At 44.2% G+C, this 22,024-nt stretch overlaps 1 protein-coding gene across 1 annotated transcript in view; it reads right to left on the bottom strand.

Annotated features, from left to right (window-relative positions):
* Positions 1 to 22,024, bottom strand: part of LOC130403319 (CUB and sushi domain-containing protein 1-like) — a 295,164-nt gene that overhangs the window by 133,161 nt on the left and 139,979 nt on the right. The window contains exons 4-7 of the mRNA XM_056607623.1: positions 14,844 to 15,038; positions 13,531 to 13,738; positions 3,066 to 3,178; positions 2,152 to 2,229 (exon numbers count right to left, since the gene is read on the bottom strand). Of these exons, the coding sequence (XP_056463598.1) occupies positions 2,152 to 2,229; positions 3,066 to 3,178; positions 13,531 to 13,738; positions 14,844 to 15,038 (594 nt within the window). The remainder of the gene's footprint in view (positions 1 to 2,151; positions 2,230 to 3,065; positions 3,179 to 13,530; positions 13,739 to 14,843; positions 15,039 to 22,024) is intronic.

Genomic DNA, 22,024 nt, shown 5'->3' with positions numbered 1-22,024 from the left:
GCTAGCACTACAGTAGCATACTTCACAAAGCTACGCTAAACCGAGGAGAGGCTGAAATATAATAGACGTCTCTTATAAACAAACAAAGTTTATCAGGGAGATATCTAAATTAATTGATGGAGTTGTAGAGCAATTACACATGCTGGCAACGTTTTGCATGGGAATTGCAATTAAACAAACACAAGTGATGCGACTTACTGAATTATGCATTGTAGCAATTATTCAAATATATATGCTTTTGGAACGTGTTCTCGGGCGATGACGGGATACTCAGGAAGGCGAGGTCTTCCTCGGAGATGGACCTTTGTGCATCTTGTGATTGTTTCATGGAACGTCAATATGAAATAAGATGAACATAGAATTGATTCTGGAACTTTGCAATTAAACTAAAAAGACCACGTAATTAGGTGAGAAAATTATTCCGGATCCGGCTTGTGAGTAATTAAACACTATACTCTGTCAGAATAAAACATACGCAAAGAAAATGTATGAAAAAACTTGGTTAACGCTCGATTATGCAGATTGCCATTAGTTGTCCTAGAGCAATACGACGTCTCTGAAGAGAGCCGGGTCTCTGAAGAGAGCCGGGTCTGTGAACAGAATCAGGTCAAACAGGAGTTAACCAAAACACACCTGTCAAAATACTGAATATCCATTCCTGGAAGAACTCCTTCTACGGCAAGGTGACGAGGAAGTTATTTTCTACACTGCAGTGCAATAATCACATAAAAAACAGCAATGATATTCTGTTCAAAACACTGGCTAAAATCCTACTGCTGAATAGAAAACTTGCATTTCTAATTAAAAAAAATAAAAATTAATAAAGTTTTGAGCATAGATGGCACACTGGTGTATTTCTCCTTTAGAAATGTAAAATTAATAGATTTTAGAAAAATGTTATCCTGCTATTTAGCAGGTTGGTTTACTACAGACTTTGTATCAGCAAATCAAAAATTCTGAAGGCTCGATTGACCGCATCCATAGCATGTTTTGTGGTTATAGTCTCCATTCTAATTCTGACCCCTGACCCCACCCCAGGAGACCAATCCCAGATAACATAATCAGTCTGATGGCAGGGGGAGACAGTTGAAATAAGAGCTAATCATTCTCTTGTTGAATAAAGTGAGCCAAAACAGTAAGCTATTAGCTGGATATTGAGTCTGATGTTAATGTATAAGGATGGGGGACAAGCAAGCCTCTATGCCTTCTTACGAGGCAGGGTCCGGTTCAATAAAATCAGGATCGGACCCACTTGGCTAGTTATTACTCACGATGATACCATTATATTTGACCCTGAAAACCACGGTAGGAAGATTTAGATAAGTAGGTAATTTACATCCCCAAAGTCTCATCTGACGTATGGGTTTTCTCTGATTCCGTCAGCACAATTATGAGTCGGTTGTGTACGTTGTATTAACGGCGGTAAGTTACACACGGGAAAAATTCAGTTGATACAGTATATTATAATTAGGGTCACTCTCATACTCGCGGAACGTGAACTGCGGAATTTCAGTTGGCTGCGATTTGAAAAGCGCATCGCAGCGGTGTTGTGACAGTGTGCACACTCTGTGGGCAAGAGGGTTACACATGTGTCTGGGCGGACACGCCTTTTGGCGTGTAGTAATGGCGTGTTTGGAGTGAAAGAAAAGGGCCTGTGGCAGTCACTGCAAAGAACAGAGGAATATAAACCTAGAGTCTCGTCTCCCTGGCAGTGCCGGGTAACCCCAATGAAAAATACATGAAATCACTGCTGCCACATTAAAGATAAATGTGGATGTGTGTGTGCGGGTGTGTGTGCGGGTGTGTGTGTGTGTGTGTGTGTGTGTGTGTGTGTGTGTGTGTGTGTGTGTGTATCTGTGTGACACTGGGATGGCATGGAAAATATAGAGATGAGGGACCAAAGAGTTAGAGTGAGTGAGTGAGATGTTTGATATTTAAGGGGCATTGGTTTAAAAACACACACACACACAAGCGCGCACACACACACACACACACACACACACACACACACACACACACACACACACACACACACACACACACACACACACACACACACACACACACACACACACACACACACACACACACACACAGACTGCTGCATTGTCCCTGCTGGCACTCCAAAAAAACATAAACAGCTCAACTTACGGACGGCATTTTTGTGGCTGGAATCTTTACTGGGCATCATCTTCACTCCTCTGGATTTCAGCTCTATGGCTTTCTTCACTGAATGGAGAGGAAGAGAGGAATATTGTTACGAATCCGTCAGGTGGCTACTTCAGTGTGGATGGTATACGGGAAAACACAGCATGACATTCTCTAGTGGCCAACAGAGGATATAAATAAAAAAGTTTTTGACAAAATAACGTCCAATTAGATTCAGTCAGAATTGTTTTGACCGTTTCTATGGAAACCAGGAGAGAATTCTCATGATTTGGTTTTAATCTCTTGAACATAGTAATTTAGTGGATTTTTATTTTTTTTATGTGTAATGTTCACCCCCGTTATTAAATAAATTAATAACATTTTATGAATTAAACCAAAATCATGTCAAAGTGTTATGTGAAATTAACCAACAACACAAATACATGTACATGAAAATGCATACATAGAGTGAGAGGATTGGAGTTGAACGCGAGTCACATGGACAAAAAGACAGAGAAACAAGGGGAAACAGAGAGAAAGAAGAACGAGGATAGGACACTGAACCAATTAAATGTGTGCTGGCACATAGACACCAACTCAACTAAAATGCAAATTAAGTGGTGGAACTATCCAGATAGATGCCAGAAGAGCAGCAGCTTGAACATCTGAAGTCAAGTCAAATCGCTCCCCCAAAAAATAAATTAAGCAATCTAGTTTCTAAATCCTCTTAGCGAGTGTTTGTCAGAGCCAGACAAGCATACAGATAAATGTACTTAGTGTGTTTTATTCTCAAAAGCGGCAGATTGACGATTACACATTGTAGCCGTGCGTGCGTGCGTGCGTGCGTGCGTGCGTGCGCGCGCGCGTGCGTGTTTGTGTGTGTTTGAAATCGAAATAGACATAAATAATAAACAAACCTTGGTACTGGGCACTGAATCCTTTCCTCCTATGGTTGCTATCAGAGTTGAAATGAAGGCGGAGCCAGTTCTTATTGGATATCACTGGTGAGGGCAAAGTTGTACCAGTAAGCCTGGAAAACAAACAGTGAAAAATACATTTTATTGAAAGACAATTGTAATGAATAATGCATCGTGTTTTCATACTGCTGATGGAAGCTGAATACTTAAAATGAGTAAAATACACGTAAATACAGAATTTTATGTGTGCTTCCGGAAGCTCACTGACGATTCAACAACATAATACATACTCAAAAATTCAGTTTGGAAGTTTGGACAAACAAAAACGTATTTTTCCCGTAGAGCGGGCGATGTCCGATTGCATCCACATCTCTGTTACGTTTTGTGTTATCCGGCCGAGATTAAAAAGCAGAAGACGGTCGGGACAAAGGGGGAATACAAAGCGAGGTAAAACTAATAATATTGGGCATATTGGAGAAGGGAAGTGGGCTAGCGATACGGAGGCACAGAAAGTGCAAAAGGTCATCCGAGTTCACCGCCTCAGAAGCACTTTCAAAAGCTTCTCCCTGTGCCCATTGAATTGGTCGCCTATGGTAAGTATTGCATCAGCTCAGCTCCTCTCATTCCGGTACCCAAAAACAAGCGCGGCAACTGTGCAAAAAAATATAAAAATGAAAAAAATAAAAACGAAAGAGCAATTTCAGTGTTTGAAAACAATACAATAGAACGAAAATTATGCAAGAATCTTGCTGGGAGCTAGAGTGTTCTACCAGCTTCCTTGGAGCAGGTAAGCTCAGTCTAATAGCCCTATCATTATGACACTTCAATGTACATATGTTGAATAGTTTTATATTACAGGACATGACAGGATTTCAACTGGTCTTCAACTCAAGGTCCTGAAATGAGATAAATTGGACCTGAGGTGTCAACTAACACATTGAGGAAGTGCCATTACAGAAATAGCCGCCACTTCTACATAAAAGCCTCAGTTTTGGCAGTTCTTTCTGGAGATACCTGCAATGATCTTGTAACTGAAAGTGTGACTGCATCCTTCTAGAAGAGACGATGAGGCAATATCGAAACTATTTCAACCAATCTGAAGTTCATCCTTCCAAAGGGTGAAATACAAATTGCAAACAAGGACAGTTTTCTGTCCATCCAGAAGTGGATAGAGCCACAAATCCACCCAAAGATTGCATCGCATGAAAATAAAAATAACCTCAAACGCTGCTTTCACGGCGACCGTCTACAGGCCTTTGTCCGCGAGTTCAAACGTGAAATAAAAAACGAAAGACTACCATCAGAATGAGCAGCAAAAGACTCAGCCATGGCTCTAATGAAGGGTTGCTCAGAGAAAGCTCCTTCCCTCCATTAAAGAACAATGACGCACTCCAGCACTCTGCAAAGTTGAATCTTGACAAAAAAGCGAAACACACAACTTTTAAAACGATGTTCTCTGTGAGTTGCAGACGGCCGGACAAAAGGTGGAGCGTTTTGTTTGTGAGACGGTCCAGACGCCGTACGAAGTATAATGACAGAAATCTTTGTGGAAGCACCCAGCGTGGCGACATGAGTGTGATGTGATGTCATGTTTCACGATGACAAGATCATTGAGTCCACCATGAACCCACCCCGCCCTTCTGTCCATCAACGACCTGTCCCGTCCTAAACCTCTACGTGTAAGGACATGAATCAACACACAACACAAAACAACACAAGGCCATACAATACAACACAACACAAAACAACACAACAAAACAAGCTGGACTTTAAATTAATTGGATTGCTCCTGATGTGATTGGGTGAAGTTTGTGATCGTAATTGAATCAAGCCTCCTGAAGATATTTCAGCTGATTGCTATTCAAAGGAAGCACTTCCCAACGCACGTCAACACGACGTACATGTGAATGAAGCTAGGCGGGCAGGATGAAGCCCGGGCAGTACGCTATTTCCATGGCAATCCCCTAAACACTCAAAAGCCTCCCCATGTACACATACTACGTGATGATGAGGTGATATTGAACGTGAGTGGACATGGGTTACCTAAGCGTTGAGGTTTGGTTTGAGCTTAATCATTGTTAGAAACAATATAGTGCCAGGATATAGTGTGAATATACACTCATGTCAAAACAGCCTAGGGTCACACGAAAAAATTAAGGTTCAGCTCGTAGTTTAGCTTTGCTCACCAAACGTGTACAAAATTCAACCTATTCATTCAGCAAAAACTGTGATTACACCCATACCATCCACACGTACACTCCGATGTCAAACAAACACATCCCCTTACTTATAGATTGTACATATGGATATCATCAATAATGCGAGTGGCCCCGCTTCAAATCCTCCCCGTGCCGACACCTCCGTGGCCCCCCCGCTGAGCCGCCACGCCCATGCGAGCGCGTCCGACCAAACGTGCGGCGCCTTAACGCCGTTCGCGTCACACGTGTCGTAGTATGCAGTCTCATCACGCTTAGAGCAACATGCTTATCCCCAGCACGCTCCTCCTCCATCTCAATTAAATGATCCAGACACCCACGCATCCCATGCCCCGGATCCTCCCCCCTCCACCACGGCAGTCCTCCACCGGCACCGGCGCCATACGACCGATCAGCCCGTGGCAGCGATCTCTCTCCCTGCCACTGAATCATTCCACTGAGCCGAAAGGCTGCGGAGCTCCACTCTGATTGTTTCCGTCTCCACTTAAGACGCTTCAAAAAAAAGAAGAACGGATCTGCCAAATTCTTCAAAGTCACTCTGCTGTTATTGTTTCAAGGTACATTACCCGTTTAAGTCATTCCCTCATTTGTTTTTTAATTGGTGGGGTTTAAAAGCACTTGCAGATGCAATTGCCATTTATGAAAGTTGCGATGTAAAATGGGTGGATCAGCGGTACTGGTTGTAGGAGTAGTAGTAGTTGTGGGAGTAGTAGGGCAGTATTATTAGTAGTGGTCTAAGCAGTGATCGCTGACGTAATAGCAGCAGTTAAAGTCGAGTGTCAAATGTACAAACTGTAATTATAAAAATTTATAAAATAATGTAAAAAGATTGATTTTGGATGGATAACAACCCTTAATATTAGATTGATGATGAGCATATTGCGCATGAAAGAGAGTGCATGTCCCGGATAGGTAATGGCTATGATAATAGATTGGATTAAGAACATATTGTAGATTCATTTGTTTGAGATGGATACTGGCCGGGGTTATAGATGTGCTAGGAGAGGATTAAGGACATCCAGTTAATGTTAAGAATTCCCAAAGAGCCCCCCCCCCCCACCCCAATCCCCCCCCCCCCCACCTCACACCAATCCCTCTCCGGCTGCGTGCTTCCATTATTCATGAATAATGGCTGTCAGGGAATGAAGGAGAGAGAAGAGGTCACCGCTAAGAAAGAAAGAGCAAGGGATGAGAGAGAGACAGTGAGAGAGACAGAGAGAGAGAGAGAGAGAGAGAGAGAGAGAGAGAGAGAGAGAGAGAGAGAGAGAGAGAGAGGGAAAAAGAGAGAGAGTGTGAGAGAGAGATAACGATAAAAAGAGAGAGAGAGAGAGAGAGACAGAGAGGGAAAAAGAGAGAGAGTTTGAGAGAGAGAGAAAGAGATAATGATAAAAAAGAGAGAGAGAGAGAGAGAGAGAGAGAGAGAGCGAGAGAGCGAGAGAGAGAGAGAGAGAGAGGGGCAAGAGATACAACCTTTGGGACGGATGGGAAAATTCATAAAATAGAGGGGGAAGGAGGAGGTGGTGGGGGAGGGAGGGAGGGAGGGGAGGGAGAACGAACAAATTAGCAGCTTAAAGTGGAAAACAAGAAAACCACCGAGGTCTTCCGCAGCGGCGGAGTGAAAGCTGGGAACAGAGTGAATTATGGGAGCGGTTGCGGAGGGAGCCGTGAGAAGGGGTCAAACGTGAGGGAGGGGAGTGAGCGGGTGGAGGGAGAGGCTAAATGGGGTGAGACATTACCCGGGTGAGAGGGGGGTGTGGGGGGGGTACTGCCGGTAACATGTGAACGGTGGATTAGGAGATCTTGAATAAGGAGATCAGACCAGGTACATGGGATTAGCACCAAAATGCACCAAACCAATGCTGAAAAATGTAATGTTCAGACACGAAACGCACGAGTGCCTTTCGGAAATGGGCTGGGAAAGAAAGGATACAGTGAATGACACGAAGAATCGGGAAAAGGTTGGATAAAAAACGGAGAGCAAAAACAGATCGGTGTGACATTGAGTCACAAAAGGAGGGAGAATTAAGTAGAGGACAAGCCCAAAGCCGAGAGTCAAAGGCATCAGACAGGAGTGGGGAATGGGAATCCTGGTGTGCAGATCCCAAGGTTGGAGAGATGGTTGAATGACTCCTGACACCTTGATTATCTATTGTTTTTCCCGGTAGCACGGTTACTCGTCGTTATTCAACTGTTGCACCTGTTTGCATTATCGGCAAACACTATTTCAAAAACAATAATATTCATAGTATGTTGTTCTTTGGATTGAATAAAAAATTGACGAATTGGGTTCCTTGACTGAAGTGAATAAAGTGCTTTTAAACCTCACTTCAGTGCACTTCAACACAAATAAATGTTTTGTTTTAGTGTGTGTGTGTGTGTGTGTGTGTGTGTGTGTGTGTGTGTGTGTGTGTGTGTGTGTGTGTGTGTGTGTGTGTGTGTGTGTGTGTGTGTGTGTGTGTGTGTGTGTGTGTGTGTGTGTGTGTGTGTGTGTGTGTATTAATGCGTGTGCATTAATGTGTGTGCATGCATATCTGACAGCTCTTAAGCGGGCATTTGACAGCATGAGCGACACACATACACCCACACCCACCCACACCCACCCACCCATCCACACACGCACACACACACACACGCGTGCGGTATGTTCATGTAAATATATTCAGTGCGATGGAGGCTGAGCACACAGTTGGGGACTGACGGGAGGTGAAGAGACTATAGAGCACAGAGAGTGAGAAGAGGAGAGAGAGTATCAACATGGGGACAGCGAGGAGGATCTGCCGACAATGAGATGGGTTCAGGTTAGCATGGAGTAGATAGAGATATGAATGAGCCAAACTGAGTGCTATTGGATGAGGGCAGACTGCCAAACGCATGCAGCCACCGACAATCAGACGTCTCTCTTCGGGACTAAACCCGCTCTCTCCAAGATTTTTGTATTGCATTCAATAATATTTTACTTATTATTAATTGAATTGGTTTTTTTTAAGTATACATAGCTGTTTGATAGTAGAAAAAGTGCTGAAGGTTACAGATGTTTTTCTTTCAGTTGGGATAATGAATGCAGTATACTGACCAGCTGTATCATTTCTATCAATTCCATTGGGGTTCACCCTTGTACACAAGTATAGTGATGCCGGGTACCTGATAAACAATGCTATATTATACTACTGTATTATATTTGTTACATTTCATTGCAGCCTATGTGTATGTTCACAAAATAAGTTAGTCTTGCAAAATGCGAAGTGAGCCACTGTTTGAAAGCAAATATAACCTGCTGAACATTTGAATCATAGTATGGGAATATTTGTATCAAAATGTGTGGTTGACATTTTGTCACTGACACAAGACAAAATGTATTCCAAATAGTTTGAACTACTCTTCACAATGTATCAGTAACACAAAGATTCTTGCACAATTTTACCTACGACTAAAATAAGCAAGCAAATTCACCTTTTGTCTATGATTGTTTTCCAATTCAATTGTTTCAAGTGTTATACATTTTCAGCATTTGTTTTCATTTTTCTTCTTTAAATGGTTTGCTGATGAAAAAGTAAGCAGACTAAAATAAGCAGGCAAATTCACCTTTTGTCTTATCCAGTTAAAATGTTTCAAGTGTTATACATTTTCAGCATTTGTTTCATTTTTCTTCTTTAAATGGTTTGCTGATAACAATCCAGGAGGTGAAGAATAGCAATGCGCTTGAAACGAGGAATTAATGTAACATCTAGGAAAGTGTTATTGACCATATAATGTGAGCAACATAACCTTAATAAAATTCAGTTTATCAACTGGACTCAAGTTAACTCTTAATAAAATCATAGAAAACTCAAGGCATCTATCTTTTAGCCAGCACCATTTTCCGATACAAATTTCATTTTTTATAACCGTTTTCTTTAGCTTCATGACATCAGAGAGCCAGTTGTGTCATCTTCCTCAAGGCTAACTACACAAAGACTGCATACATTGATGGTTCAACCCAAGCACCACACCACCCTACCCTATTCTTATGGAACTTCTGGCTGCATGAGAACATAAACACTGATGGAACAACAGGTAAAAACGGGGGTAAATGGGTGAGGTACACAGACCCATACAGATACATAAATGATAAGGAGGAAAATGTTTAACCTTGCTTGTGAGACCTTATAAATAATGGATTGTATTTGATTTCCCTGTATAACCGGGACCCTGCCCTGCAGTGTACCCACACTAGATCAGGGTGTGCATCTGCCATGTCTCAGGGCCCACAGTAATGTACTTTCTGATGATTGTCAAGTGGGACATTTACACAAACATTTTGGAAAGTACACAGGCAAGGAAACCGCATATGGAACTGAGGGAATACTTAAATATGTTGTTAGAATGCAATATTCAGACAGACAGGCAGACAAAGAGAAAGCGAGAGAGAGAGAGAGAGAGAGAGAGAGAGAGAGAGAGAGAGAGAGAGAGAGAGAGAGAGAGAGAGAGAGAGAGAGAGAGAGAGAGAGAGAGAGAGAGAGAGACAGAGAGAGAGAGAGAGCGAGCGAGAGCGAGAGCGAGAGAGAGAGAGAGAGAGAGAGACAGAGAGAGAGAGAGAGAGAGAGAGGGAGAGAGAGCGAGACAAAGAAGTGAGAGTCAGAAGAGACAAAGAGTGAGAGAGCAACAGAGACCGAGAGACAGAGAAAGACAGACAGATAGAGAGGCTGTGCCAGGGGGAGTACAAGGCAGATTTGAGGATGGCCAGAGGACATGGGAGGAGAGAGGGAATGGAGGGAGGACGCAGGAAGGATAGCTAGAGGGAGGGCTGTGAGGGAAGGGAAGAGGGAGGACCGAGGGGGAAGAGAAGGAGACCAAAGATAGGTTGCTGGACTCAAGGAGGAAGAAGGGATGAATGGGAAGAGGAAGAGGATTTGGGAGGCTGGGGTCCACAGGGAAGAAGGGATGGATGGCTAGAGGAAGAGGAGGAGGAGTTAGCAGGCTGGAGTCCAGCGTGAGGAAGATTGAATACTAATACATCTTAAACATGTTTTCTCATCAGAGGGATTAGTATCTTAAGAGTGGCCTCAGGTAAGGGAAATCACTTTGTTTAGGTCAAAGAATCACGTTCGTGCAAATAAACAAAACTCAGAAATGTCTTTGCCTGCTCCTCCTCAACATTGGAATACTACATGGTTTACGCAAACCTCGGGTCCCAACAGTTATATCTGAACAATAAACGTATATCTTTTTTTATTAATTGTAGCATGAAGCAAGCAATAACGAACTGGGGTATACAATACTTCTATTGGTAACAGAGTTGAGGAAACAAAGTTATAGGACCAATATCAGGATAAAACAAATGGTCCTCTTATGGGTCTGTGTGGACACATGTGTGTGCGTGTGCTTGAGTTCGCATGTGTGCGTGCGTGTGCGTTAGCGATAATCTGACATTCATCCTGGCAGAATGCCGACAGCGACATGAAACAGGAAATTGCTTTCACGACAGCCAATCAGAAAAGGCTCTCAGTAGACAGGAAGCATCCTTCAGACGGCTCCTGTCACCTGTCACTCATTCCTACAACGACCAACTTCCCGGACCATGTAAACGTGTCAATTTGTTCATCCAAACCCGACAGAAGAAAGCACATCGTCAACGTCTCTTAGCCAACACAATTAGCACTACACCCCAGATAATAACGTGAATACTACTGCATACCATTAAACTTTATTACACTCAAGTGTACTGTCGTAATTCCGTCGTCCCTTTTGATTAATACTTGCCTCCATCATAACCTTTGGAATCCTAAATCCAACATTTCGCACAGTCGATGCACCCTCCCTAGCAACGATCTCACCTTACGGTGCTGTGAGTGTGGAATGCATGACCTGCCGAGGGGAATGATAAACAGCACGATAAAGAGAGTGTGTTGTATCACCAGAGATGAACATGGGAAGCTTGCGGATGCCAAGGCCTAGTGAGTACTATGATATGTGGTGAGCAGCTTCATTCAGCTTGGCTTAAAGGCTGGAGCAAATTCCCTGTCTCCCCCTGCATTGCAGATGGTGGGTTGACAATGGTCCTTGACTCTTATTCTGGTGCAAGTCAACTTGTGTGTGTGCATGTGTGAGAGAGAGAGAGAGAGAGAGAGAGAGAGAGAGAGAGAGAGAGAGAGAGAGAGAGAGAGAGAGAGAGAGAGAGAGAGAGAGAGAGAGAGAGAGAGAGAGAGAGAGAGAGAGAGAGCGAGAGAGAGAGAGAGAGAGAGAGAGAGCGAGAGAGAGAGAGACAAGTATGTGTGTGTGTCTAGGTATATGTTGGTCTGTTGTATGTGCATGGCAGTGTATGTGTACGTGAGCTTTTGTGTGTGTGTATGTGTGTGAGTGAGTGTTTTTGAGTGTGTGTGTGTGTGTGCGTGTGTGTCTGTGTGTGAGAGTGAGTGTGTGTATGTGTGTGTATATGTATGTGTGCCTGTGTTCTTCTGTGTGCGTGTGCATGTGTGTGTGTGTGTGTGTGTGTGTGTGTGTGTGTGTGTGTGTGTGTGTGTGTGTGTGTGTGTGTGTGTGTGTGTGTGTGTGTGTGTGTGTGTGTGTGTGTGTGTGTGTGCATAATCTGTCAGAATGCAGTGGAATGATGGGCCGCTCAAGCTGTCGGAGGGCCACTTAAGAGCTGTCACACACGCTTTCACAGAAATGAATGCAAGTGCACGTGTGCATCGCACATACACACCACACACACACACACACACACAACACACTGAGAACGTCATGGTTGATGGGTTTTGCTGTGCTAGGTGTCAGGACTAAACATGCTATTACTCTCCATTGGGTTCCAACTAGGACTGTCCCTTTATCTCTATCTCCCATTATTCATCTCTTGATCTATGCATTCAGTGCCACCTCCACCTAGTCAGCTTTGCTATAGAAAATGAGTTGATGTGCCAGGTCTTCTGTCATATATTTCAAACCAAACAACAAAATGAACGAAAGCCATCGTCCATAGCTGTACGACGGATGCAATGTACTCGTAACATATGCCAGTTTTGTTTAGAAATATTTAAGTGTAGAATATAACAAGACATTGGCCCATCTTGGATAGGCCATTGTTAATCACTTGTGTACTTGGAGCCCTTCCAGGCTCCAACACATGTGAATGTAATTAAACATTTCTGAGCGTTTGATGCTCCATGCTGCTCCTGAAGCAGCTTTGTTTCCAACAACATTGTGTTATTTAGCTGCTTGATACAGAGGGAGGTTGGTTGGTTCTCCTACTCTCTCTCATACATATCGCAGCAACGTAGAAATGTTTGCAGACACGCACGCAAGCACAGACACACGCACGCACACATGCACACACACACACACATACACACACAAACACATTCACATAAACACACAAACACGCACACACACACACATTCACACAAACAAACACACACACTGATTGACAGTGTTTCGATTAAGGCCATAAAGTAACAATTACCAAGCCTCTACAGGTAGAAGTAGGTAATCTTTCCCTGTTCCGTTCGAGATATCTTTTCAGACAGTCTGAGATTTTAATCACATAAACTTGTGCACCCTTTTAAACCAGTGCCACTCTTCAAAGTCGCTGGTAACACTTTCTTTGTCAGGGCTAATCCCTGGCTGTGGTTCCCAGGGTGAGATCCTTAGCCCGGAGGAGGGTTGACACCCCTGAACAAATCAACAATTAACTCAGACAGAGTTGTGAATGCACCGCCTGGAGTTGGCGCGGTGGCAATGCAGCCATGGCATGTTCTCTTTTAATGGGAGTAAAAAAAAAAAAAAGACGTATTAATAAATAAACAACAGCTTTCTGCCTCACCTACTGGATACAAACACATTTGCAATATCAACAGGGAACCTCTGTAGTAAATCCACGAGCTGCTTGTATCTGTCTACCCAAGTCAAAATCCTTTAATACCCTTGTGTCCACTTTGAATGCTCAATGTCCTTCTTCGAAACCCGGAATTTAGAGAAAACTGGCAGCTAAGACAACAATAGGCTGGTGAACAAAGGGAGTGAATATAGTTATTCCTCTGAGCTACAAAACATAGTTTGCAGGCCAAATTTTCCAGGTCCGCAACCTGTTTTCCATTTGTGTTCTGTGTTATTATTTCCATACCAACGAAAATAACAGGAATTTATAGTCATAGATAACCGCATGAAGGACGTGCTTGGGTGGGTCTGTGTGTGTGTGTCTGTGTGCGTGTGCGTGTGCGTGTGCGTTTGTGTGCGCGTCTGTTTATTGCATTTAACAACAGTTTATGCTAACTTACCAGATACTTGGTGCCTCTGTGCCGCTGATTTCCAGGAAGTCGTATCTGTCCTCTAGCAGGAAGTCGCTGAACACCAGCGCGATGGTGTCCCCTGGCTCGGCCAGGATGGACCACATGCAGTCCAAGTTGTTCTCGTATTCCTCCGGGTAATTTGGGCTGCCGATGGAGCCCGCTGTTCCTCGTAACGTCCCACCGCACGCCCCTTCAGCTGGGGAGAGAGAGAGAGAGAGAGAGAGAGAGAGAGAGAGAGAGAGAGAGAGAGAGAGAGAGAGAGAGAGAGAGAGAGAGAGCGAGCGAGCGAGAGAGAGAGCGAGAGAGAGAGGGGGGAGAGAGAGAGAGAGAGAGAGGGGGGGAGAGAGAGAGGGGGGGGAGAGAGAGGGGGGAGAGAGAGGGAGAGAGACAGGGGGAGAGAGAGAGAGAGAGAGATTAAGAGACAGAGGGGATACAGGAAAAAGACAAAGAGAGAGAGAAAGAAAAAAAACAGGACACAGCAAAAAGAACATCCTAATGTTGCATTATGATCCGTATATTCTGTCTGCACGAGATTGTGTTGTTTTTGCCGCTTACAACGGGAATAAAATAAAAATAACGAGCAAGCAAAACAAAATGAATGACAAACATAATCAACACATTTAAGCGACCATGCACATTGTCATTTTTCAAAGTCAGCCCATAGCTTCACTTCTACAGTACCTGTACGTTAACATTTCAAATGAGTTTGAATGGATTTTCAATTGAAGGTTTAAAGAACAACATAAGTCCACACAGTGAAGTGAAACCACTGTCTTACTTACAGACAGACAGACCAGCAGCCTGGTGGACAGACAGACAGACAGACAGACAGACAGACAGACAGACAGACAGACAGACAGACAGACAGACAGACAGACAGACAGACAGACAGACAGACAGACAGACAGACAGACAGACAGACAGACAGACAGACAGACAGACAGACAGACAGACAGACAGACAGACAGACAGACAGACAGACAGACAGACAGACAGACAGACAGACAGACAGACAGACAGACAGACAGACAGACAGACAGACAGACAAAACAGCAGCCAAGCTGACTTACAGGCAAGACCAGCTGCCCGTCTGTCAGTCAGACAGACCAGCATCCTGTCTGACTGACAGAAAGGCAGACCAGCATCCTCACTGAGTGACAGACGGATCAGCGTCCTGTCTGACCGACAGACAGACAGACAGACAGACAGACTGGCTGACCATCACCCTGTCTGACTGACCGAGCCATGAGCCTCCAGACAGAGCAGCAGCACATCGGGCGTCAGTGCAGTGCAGTGCGTACCTCTGCAGAAGGGCGAGGGGAAGTCCCACTGGGCGCCGCTCCCGTGGGACACGATGCAGGTCAGGATGCTGTGGCCCTCCAGCACAAAGCCCGACTCACAGCTGTAGCGGATCTTGTCCCCCATGTTGTAGCGGGCGCCGTGGATCACCCCGTTGGGGATGACCCCCGGGGTGCCGCACGTATGGCTGGGCAGCACTGCAACAGAGAGGAGAACACAGACGACCAACCCCGTCAGAACACAGGACAGACGCCACGCTGCGCAGGGACCACGCCGTGGTCGGCCAAAACGGGTTGCCACCGGGTGAAACCTTCTTTTTCTTTACCCCGCAGCAATTCAGTTATCCGCGATCAACGCATTCAGCGAATCCTGCGCTGATCCAACAAGGCAGCTACTTAATCTGTCATAAAGTTAATCCCAAAACATATAGGTTCTGTCAAATAAATACGGAAAACAACTTGTTTACTAAGCTTAAGCATGTCGTGGGGACGTGTGTGTGTGTGTTTGATTGTGTGCCTGTGTGTGCCTGTGTGCGTGCCTGTGTGCGTGTGTGCGCGCGTGTGTGTGCCTGTGTGTGTGCGCGCGCGCGCGTCTGTGTGCGTGTGTGTGTGTGTGTGCGCACGCGCGCGTGTGTGTGTGTGTGTGTGTGTGTGTGTGCCTGTGTGTGTGTGTGTGTGTGAGTGTGTGTGTGCGTCTAAAAGGCCCTTCAGTCAATCTGCATGTTTTTTGTATACCATTCCAATTAAACACTGATGCAGTAATTACAGAAGGCCTTTCCAGGAGACCCTGAGAACTAGGTCAGAAAGAATTATGAGGAAAGAGAGAGCGAGAGAGAGAGAGACTATGGCGGAGAGAAACACGAGACAAAAACTGAAAGAAGTAAACGATATTGGGAGTACGAGTAAGAAGAGACAGAATAAAAGAGAGACTAATTCTGATGAGATGCAGCCGGTAAGGAAGGGAGAGGTGTAGTAATTGCAGCGGGCCCTGAACATGTATAATTCACTGTAATTGACTCATTATATGGTTCTATGAATTTGTGCATTTGAGACCATGTTCCTCCCACTCGAGGCGAAGCGCGCCTCTCCCCGTGCGCTCACACCGCCCCTACGGTTTTACAGAGCTGCGAACGCACCGTTTCTCCCACAGACCGGAAGGCAAAGGAGGTTTCAAAGGTAAGAGGGAATGGCAAGGTGAGCAAATAAAGATGAGCGAGGAACAAGATCTGCTGAGTTTATTTATACAGGTCTTTACACGGCTTCAATCGGGCGACGCTGAACGGCTGCCGACTTATTCATGAAGCGCTGTGCCTCCTTGCACAGGGAAGTGATAAACATTGCCATGGTGAAGAAGGAAAAGGTTCCCAAGTCACATAGGTCAAAGTTCCCCGTTTGTTAAAAACCCACTGCGTTGTTAATCAGTGCCAGAGTAGAGGAGGGGATTGGGCAGTGGAAGAAGGGGCTTGTGTGTAACAGCGATGTATCATTATTTACACCTGAGAGAGAAGAGGGCCCCCTGGGCGCCAACAGCCCCCACTAACGAGAGGCGTTAGCCTTTCCTCGTTCACACCATCGTAATGGGACAGGAGGTGTGTGTAAACCCCGTTTGTGTTTTTTTTAATAAACTCACCGTTTAAAACAAGCTACTGGACAAAGTAACAGTGGAACGCGTAGCCATCAATACCGGTTGCACTGAGTGATCAGTTTGAATCGATTAGAACTGCATGCAAACACGGCAATTGTGGAAATCTCGATGTTGACCAGCCAACTTTTTTCTCCACAACGAGAATTTGCGAATATATCATCAGAATATATGTATATATGTATATATACACACTTTAAAGATGCAAAAGGATGGATTGCAGACTCTGTGGCTAAGTCCACAAAACATTGCACGGTGTTCTATATATATTTCAGACAAGACTCAAGTAAATTACAGTGAAAAATAAGCTTTTGTCCGGGCAATTTCACAGCACAAGGTGCAGCATTGAATAGCCCACGAGCAAGTGGCGAGTGGTCTCTCCAATCTCATCAGGAATGCATGTACCAGAAACCCGGGCGCAGCCAAGAGAGAGTAAAGGTGTCAAGTTCTTTGATGGACTATCTCACTAAGTGCAATTTCTCTCAACAAAGGATTAAGTCGGCGTCAAGACAAATAGCCGTGTCTAAACATTGCAACGGGACAGCACTCTGACCTTTCCTGCGACTAGTTTTATACACCAACTCCTGAAGCCTCTTATAACCCCCTCCGTCTGCCGGCGTCCACACTGGGGAACGCCGGCACCGTATTCATCATATCCCTGGAAAGATACTTCAAACAGCACCCCCGAGGATAATAGATATGCTTGTAAACGGGTTTTGCAGTTGATGAAATCGTACGTCCACGCATTTAAGGCATCGCACAGTAGAAACTGTAGAAAAAAAAAAATAAAGATGAAAATCGCACACAAAAAGAAACACACGCCCCCTCCTTATTTTCTGGGCAAAACAAACTGTCAGTGTGTTGTAATCTATCAGCTGTAAAAAAACAAATCCTCCTCTGAGCACCGCGCGTTGACGGCTCATTTCCACCGGCACTCACCGTGATGTACAAGTGTACGGACGCACTGAATCTAATACATGCTGACACAGGGGAAGGTTCATTTATTCACGCCGCAGCCATGTTTTGTACCCTCTCTCTGACTTTGCATTTACATACCGACCGCCCGTATCTCTCCGGGGGGATGTTATCAGAGAACCGAGGGGCTCCCCAGGGTTCATGACTGCGTGTAGAAGCTGTGGGGGTGGCTGTAGGTTAGGGTTAGGAGAGGGGGGGGGGGGGGGGCAGTCTGTGACCCCACTGTTGGAGGGCGTGAGACTCCTGCCCACGTTTGCATATCGTTCATGATAATGTTTTTAATGGTTTGGAATCACATGGTTTCCCATCATGCAATTCATCCCGGTTGAAATTGGTATGGCGGGGAAGCAAAAGTCGTTTCATGTGACTGCTCTGCTCTTATGTAGGCTACATATCAACCGTAGATTCAGTGTTTGCCATTGGTTGGCTTCATCCAATGATGGAGTGTGTTGACACGAAAACATCCTAGCTCATTATAATGTGCTGGTACCAATGAGACTAACTCAACCGCAATGATGGTTTTAGAAAAACAACCAATCCCAAACATAAACTGCCGTATGCACATGGGCCTACTAAAAGTTTGAACATAATCAAGTGTAAATAACCTGAAATAGAAACACTTACAAACGATTACAATTATTGTGTGCAACTGGTTTCAAAAGGTGATTCTTGGAATACATTAATATAATGTTTGCATTAATTTAAAATCAAACACGTTTCAGTAAGGATGGAGTAAAAATGTAGCTAATTGCCAACTGTTTTAATGAGTAATTACCAGATTATTGATGTAATGACAAAGACTGCTGTGGTGGATAAAGTAATACATTCAAGTGCCATTCACATGGGCACACTCCCTCTGTATCTCTTCATCACCATCTCTATCTATGTCACTGACTTTAGGATGAGGATCTATCTAAATGATTCGTTTCACTTTTGTAGAGTTTGTCCCTCCTGACCTGCCATAGCTCTTGGTCCATGGCCGTGGGTTGTTATGGAAACCAATAGGCCAGAACCTAGGTGGTTGGCAAAATTATGTCTATTTGCCACCACACAGGAAGAGAGAAGCAGCTAGGAAAGGGGACTGAATCTTTTGGCACCTTTCTACTAGAGAAAAAAACTGAACATGGGAAATGATGGAAGGTTGAGCTGAGGTGAGTTGAATGGAAAACAGAAATATAGACAAAACAGACAATAGAAAGGAAAGGACAGGATACAATTGGAATACAATAATAAAGCATTGTAGTGTTGTGTTTTTCTCCGTGTCTACAATTCAACCAGCAATAAGTCTGCTCTACCTTTTTTTTTTCCCTGGAGGTCAACATGGTCTGACTGAACCTCTGTTAAAACTCGCAACCTACATCGAGGGGGTGAGAATGTGGTCCAGCCACATGCCCTATATTAGAGAAGTGTGTGAAAAGTTCAATCTCATAAAGGAGACTGCTTAAGAGAGGTCAACCAAATCTGTCCGACCAAATGCACCATTTTTGGTATATATGTTGTCCCGCAAACTATTTAAGTTGGGTCAATTCCTCAACAAAACCAGGAAGGTTATTGAGTGACTAATTTAATTTAAAGCGTCAAGATGCCATGAAATGATGCCTGTAGCTATTGAGCAGGTGAAACCAAATAGAATTTGCTATACATTCATCATTTTAACTTGCATAAACTGTTAGTGAGGTCTCCCAGGGCACAGTAAAAAATGTTTACGAGAAAATCGGTCCGGTTGATTCAGTTACCCATTAGTCAATCTTGAGTTCATCATGTCAACGGGTGAATTCTTCTCATTTAACGTTGAAAGAACAGTCAAACCATACAAAGCACCCCTTGAAAAATGAGGAACAGAATGAACGTGTAGGTCATTAACAATGGATGTAACTTTTCTCTCGATGCATGATGAAAAAATATTGTTATGGAGTTATGGAGTCCAAACAAATGTTGCTGAACAAAGACGGCTGTGAAGAAAATTATTGATTGACATAATCCAAATGTAAGAGCTTTTGTGCCGGCCCTAGGCCAGGCTGTAAGCGCATCTCTTGAGTCCCCTCTGTGTATATCTATTAGCACAAAGCTACAGACCAATCCCGTGTATATATTTCTTCCTTTTTGGGTGTACCTCGCTGCTGTTGGAATGCAGCCCAATTCCGGGAACCAAAATGGAGTCCTTTAACATAGGGCCTCTTATAGCATAAATGTATCTGCAGCTGTGGCACATAGTCCATAATAGCTCCAACCAACCACGTCTAATGGGGCACGCGGCAAGCTGCGACACAGCACCAGCGCTGCCCCCCCCCGCCTACCAACTGTTTGTGATTCCTAGATGTTTGGAGATGGAAGGAGACATTACAACCAACACTGCATTAACACTGGCTATGATCTTTATTTTTATGGCTATTGTCATAGTTGGGACTTTGGTTTTGCAGACTGTTTTGGCTCATTTGTAATTGCTTCTCTTGATTTCGAATGTTGTGGTTTTGGTTTTCAGGGAAACCACAACTTTCTGTAAATCCAAGGAGGTTGATTTTCTCCTTTTGGAAATATCTGCCTAAACTCATAAGTGGATTTACAACGCACATGGATTTGTTTTAACGAAAGATTGCCATTCATGATCAGAGACTGCATAGCCTGCTGAAATTATCCCTAACATGCTTTTTTGGCAGCTTGCTTTATTTGCAAATTCGGTAAAACAGAACTTGACTTAAAAAACAAATTAAGCCATTGCCATTAGGCGATAACAAAGCCACTGCGATTAGCCATGCTTCTGCATGCTGCTGGTGTTAATGTGCAATAGAACGCCTCAGTTTGTGTCATAAGAACCTCATTCATGTTGTGTATGCACAACAAAGAATGTACATTGGCCTGCTGCAATTGTCTATAGGCCTAGATACTGCAGAGCAGCGTGTGGTAGTTTGAACTGGAAGGAACAAAGCATGGATTCTGACGGGCAGACCCCAGGTGGAGAGAACCGTTGACCTCCCCTCCTCTGACCCTAAACTCAGGAGCAGCGCAACCCCCTCCTGCAGCCCACTCCTTTAGCCCTGTGTGGCAACGCACACAGGTCCGACGCCACCATTACAATGTGCAGATGACCCCCCCCCCCCCCGTCCTGGGAGACTCCGAGCCTCCAGGCACAGACTCAGTCCCACCGCTGACCACATGATCGATGGGTTGTTGTTTATCCAAGTGGTCACTGTGTGTCTCATATTTTACATTGATTTTCAGATATTTCCTGTTTGCGTTTTCACTCGCTGGGGTGCCACCCCTGCTATGCATGCGTGCACTTGTGGTGCTGACAGAAGCCTTAAGTGACAGTGTCCACCAAATGACGTAGGTAATACATCAGCATCCACAGATAGATGGATCCATCTATCTATACCCACTTGAGTAGATATAGCAGAGTCGTAAGTCCTGAGGAACAAAAAGGCAGAGAGCGAAGTGGATGAGAAATAGGACAAAGGTCCTGCACAGAGATGGATAACAAGATAACACAGGGCGACGAGAGATAGGCTTTCAACTATGAGCTATCACGATGCCCTGGCCTGTATTCGATGTGTGTGCAGCAAAGACTGTTCTCTGTAACACCGGCGATGGCAGCCGACGGCTGTTCAACATTCATATGGTTAATGTCAGATAAATGCATTTAACTTGGAAACTTCTACATTTGTTAGCAGCCGTAATAATTGACCTATCAGAGCATGGCGATAGCATTCTGGTCTTTGCTTCTCCTTTTGGGGATATTCGAGCTATGGACCGTTGCAGAATTATTCACATGCATCACCAGTGAAGGGAAATAGCCAGATGACGCATAGCTTGGAAATTACACCATACAATAAACCAGAACATGGTATTACTGGAATTATACTTTCTTCCCCATTGAACAATGAATATATCACAGAGCTAGACTTTATGCTTAGATTGCTTTCGGGTCTGGCAAAAAAAGCAGCGAGGTGTGGCTGGAATAATTCAAAAGATCCATAAAGTGGGAATTTTTCCAAAATTGGTCACTCGTGGTCCCTTGATATGAATGTATTAAAACGTATTAACAGCGTCCTGCTATGTTTCCTCGGTGCAAATGTATTAGCGAAGCAGAGTGACATTTCCAGCAGTGCTTCTCATCAATCACCTGCTAAACAGAGTAATCAGTGTGTAGCAGATACAGTCTGTTAAACACCACATGTCCTCAATCTCTCCTGCTCCACTGCAGGAGCGCTCAGGAATATTGGGTGGAACTAGAACATGGCCACGCTGAGATGCCCAGTGCCATAAAGTTTACTGAATGTTATTAAGCAAACGTGACTGGAGCGTGGCAAAACTCACATGGCCATCACTAGAAGAAGAAGAAGAAAAAGCTACATTAAAAAAAAAAGGGAAGCCAATGCTATGTTCAATACTAAATGCATTTGGTCTATTTTAAAACGTAAATTGCAATTGCTGTTGGAAATAATCCAAAGTGGTGACACGTGTTAAAACCTCGGCAGTGCTTTCATGGGGATAATTAATCTCCAACCCCACTGCTTTCCAGCAAGAAAAGAGTAATTTAATTAAACAATTAGTCACTGCTTATTCATTT

Source organism: Gadus chalcogrammus, chromosome 14 (genome assembly GCF_026213295.1).
Source record: "Gadus chalcogrammus isolate NIFS_2021 chromosome 14, NIFS_Gcha_1.0, whole genome shotgun sequence".
In the NCBI taxonomy this organism is placed as follows: domain Eukaryota; kingdom Metazoa; phylum Chordata; class Actinopteri; order Gadiformes; family Gadidae; genus Gadus; species Gadus chalcogrammus.
Note: the sequence above shows the minus strand (reverse complement) of the source record. Positions and strands in the feature narration are given on the sequence as shown.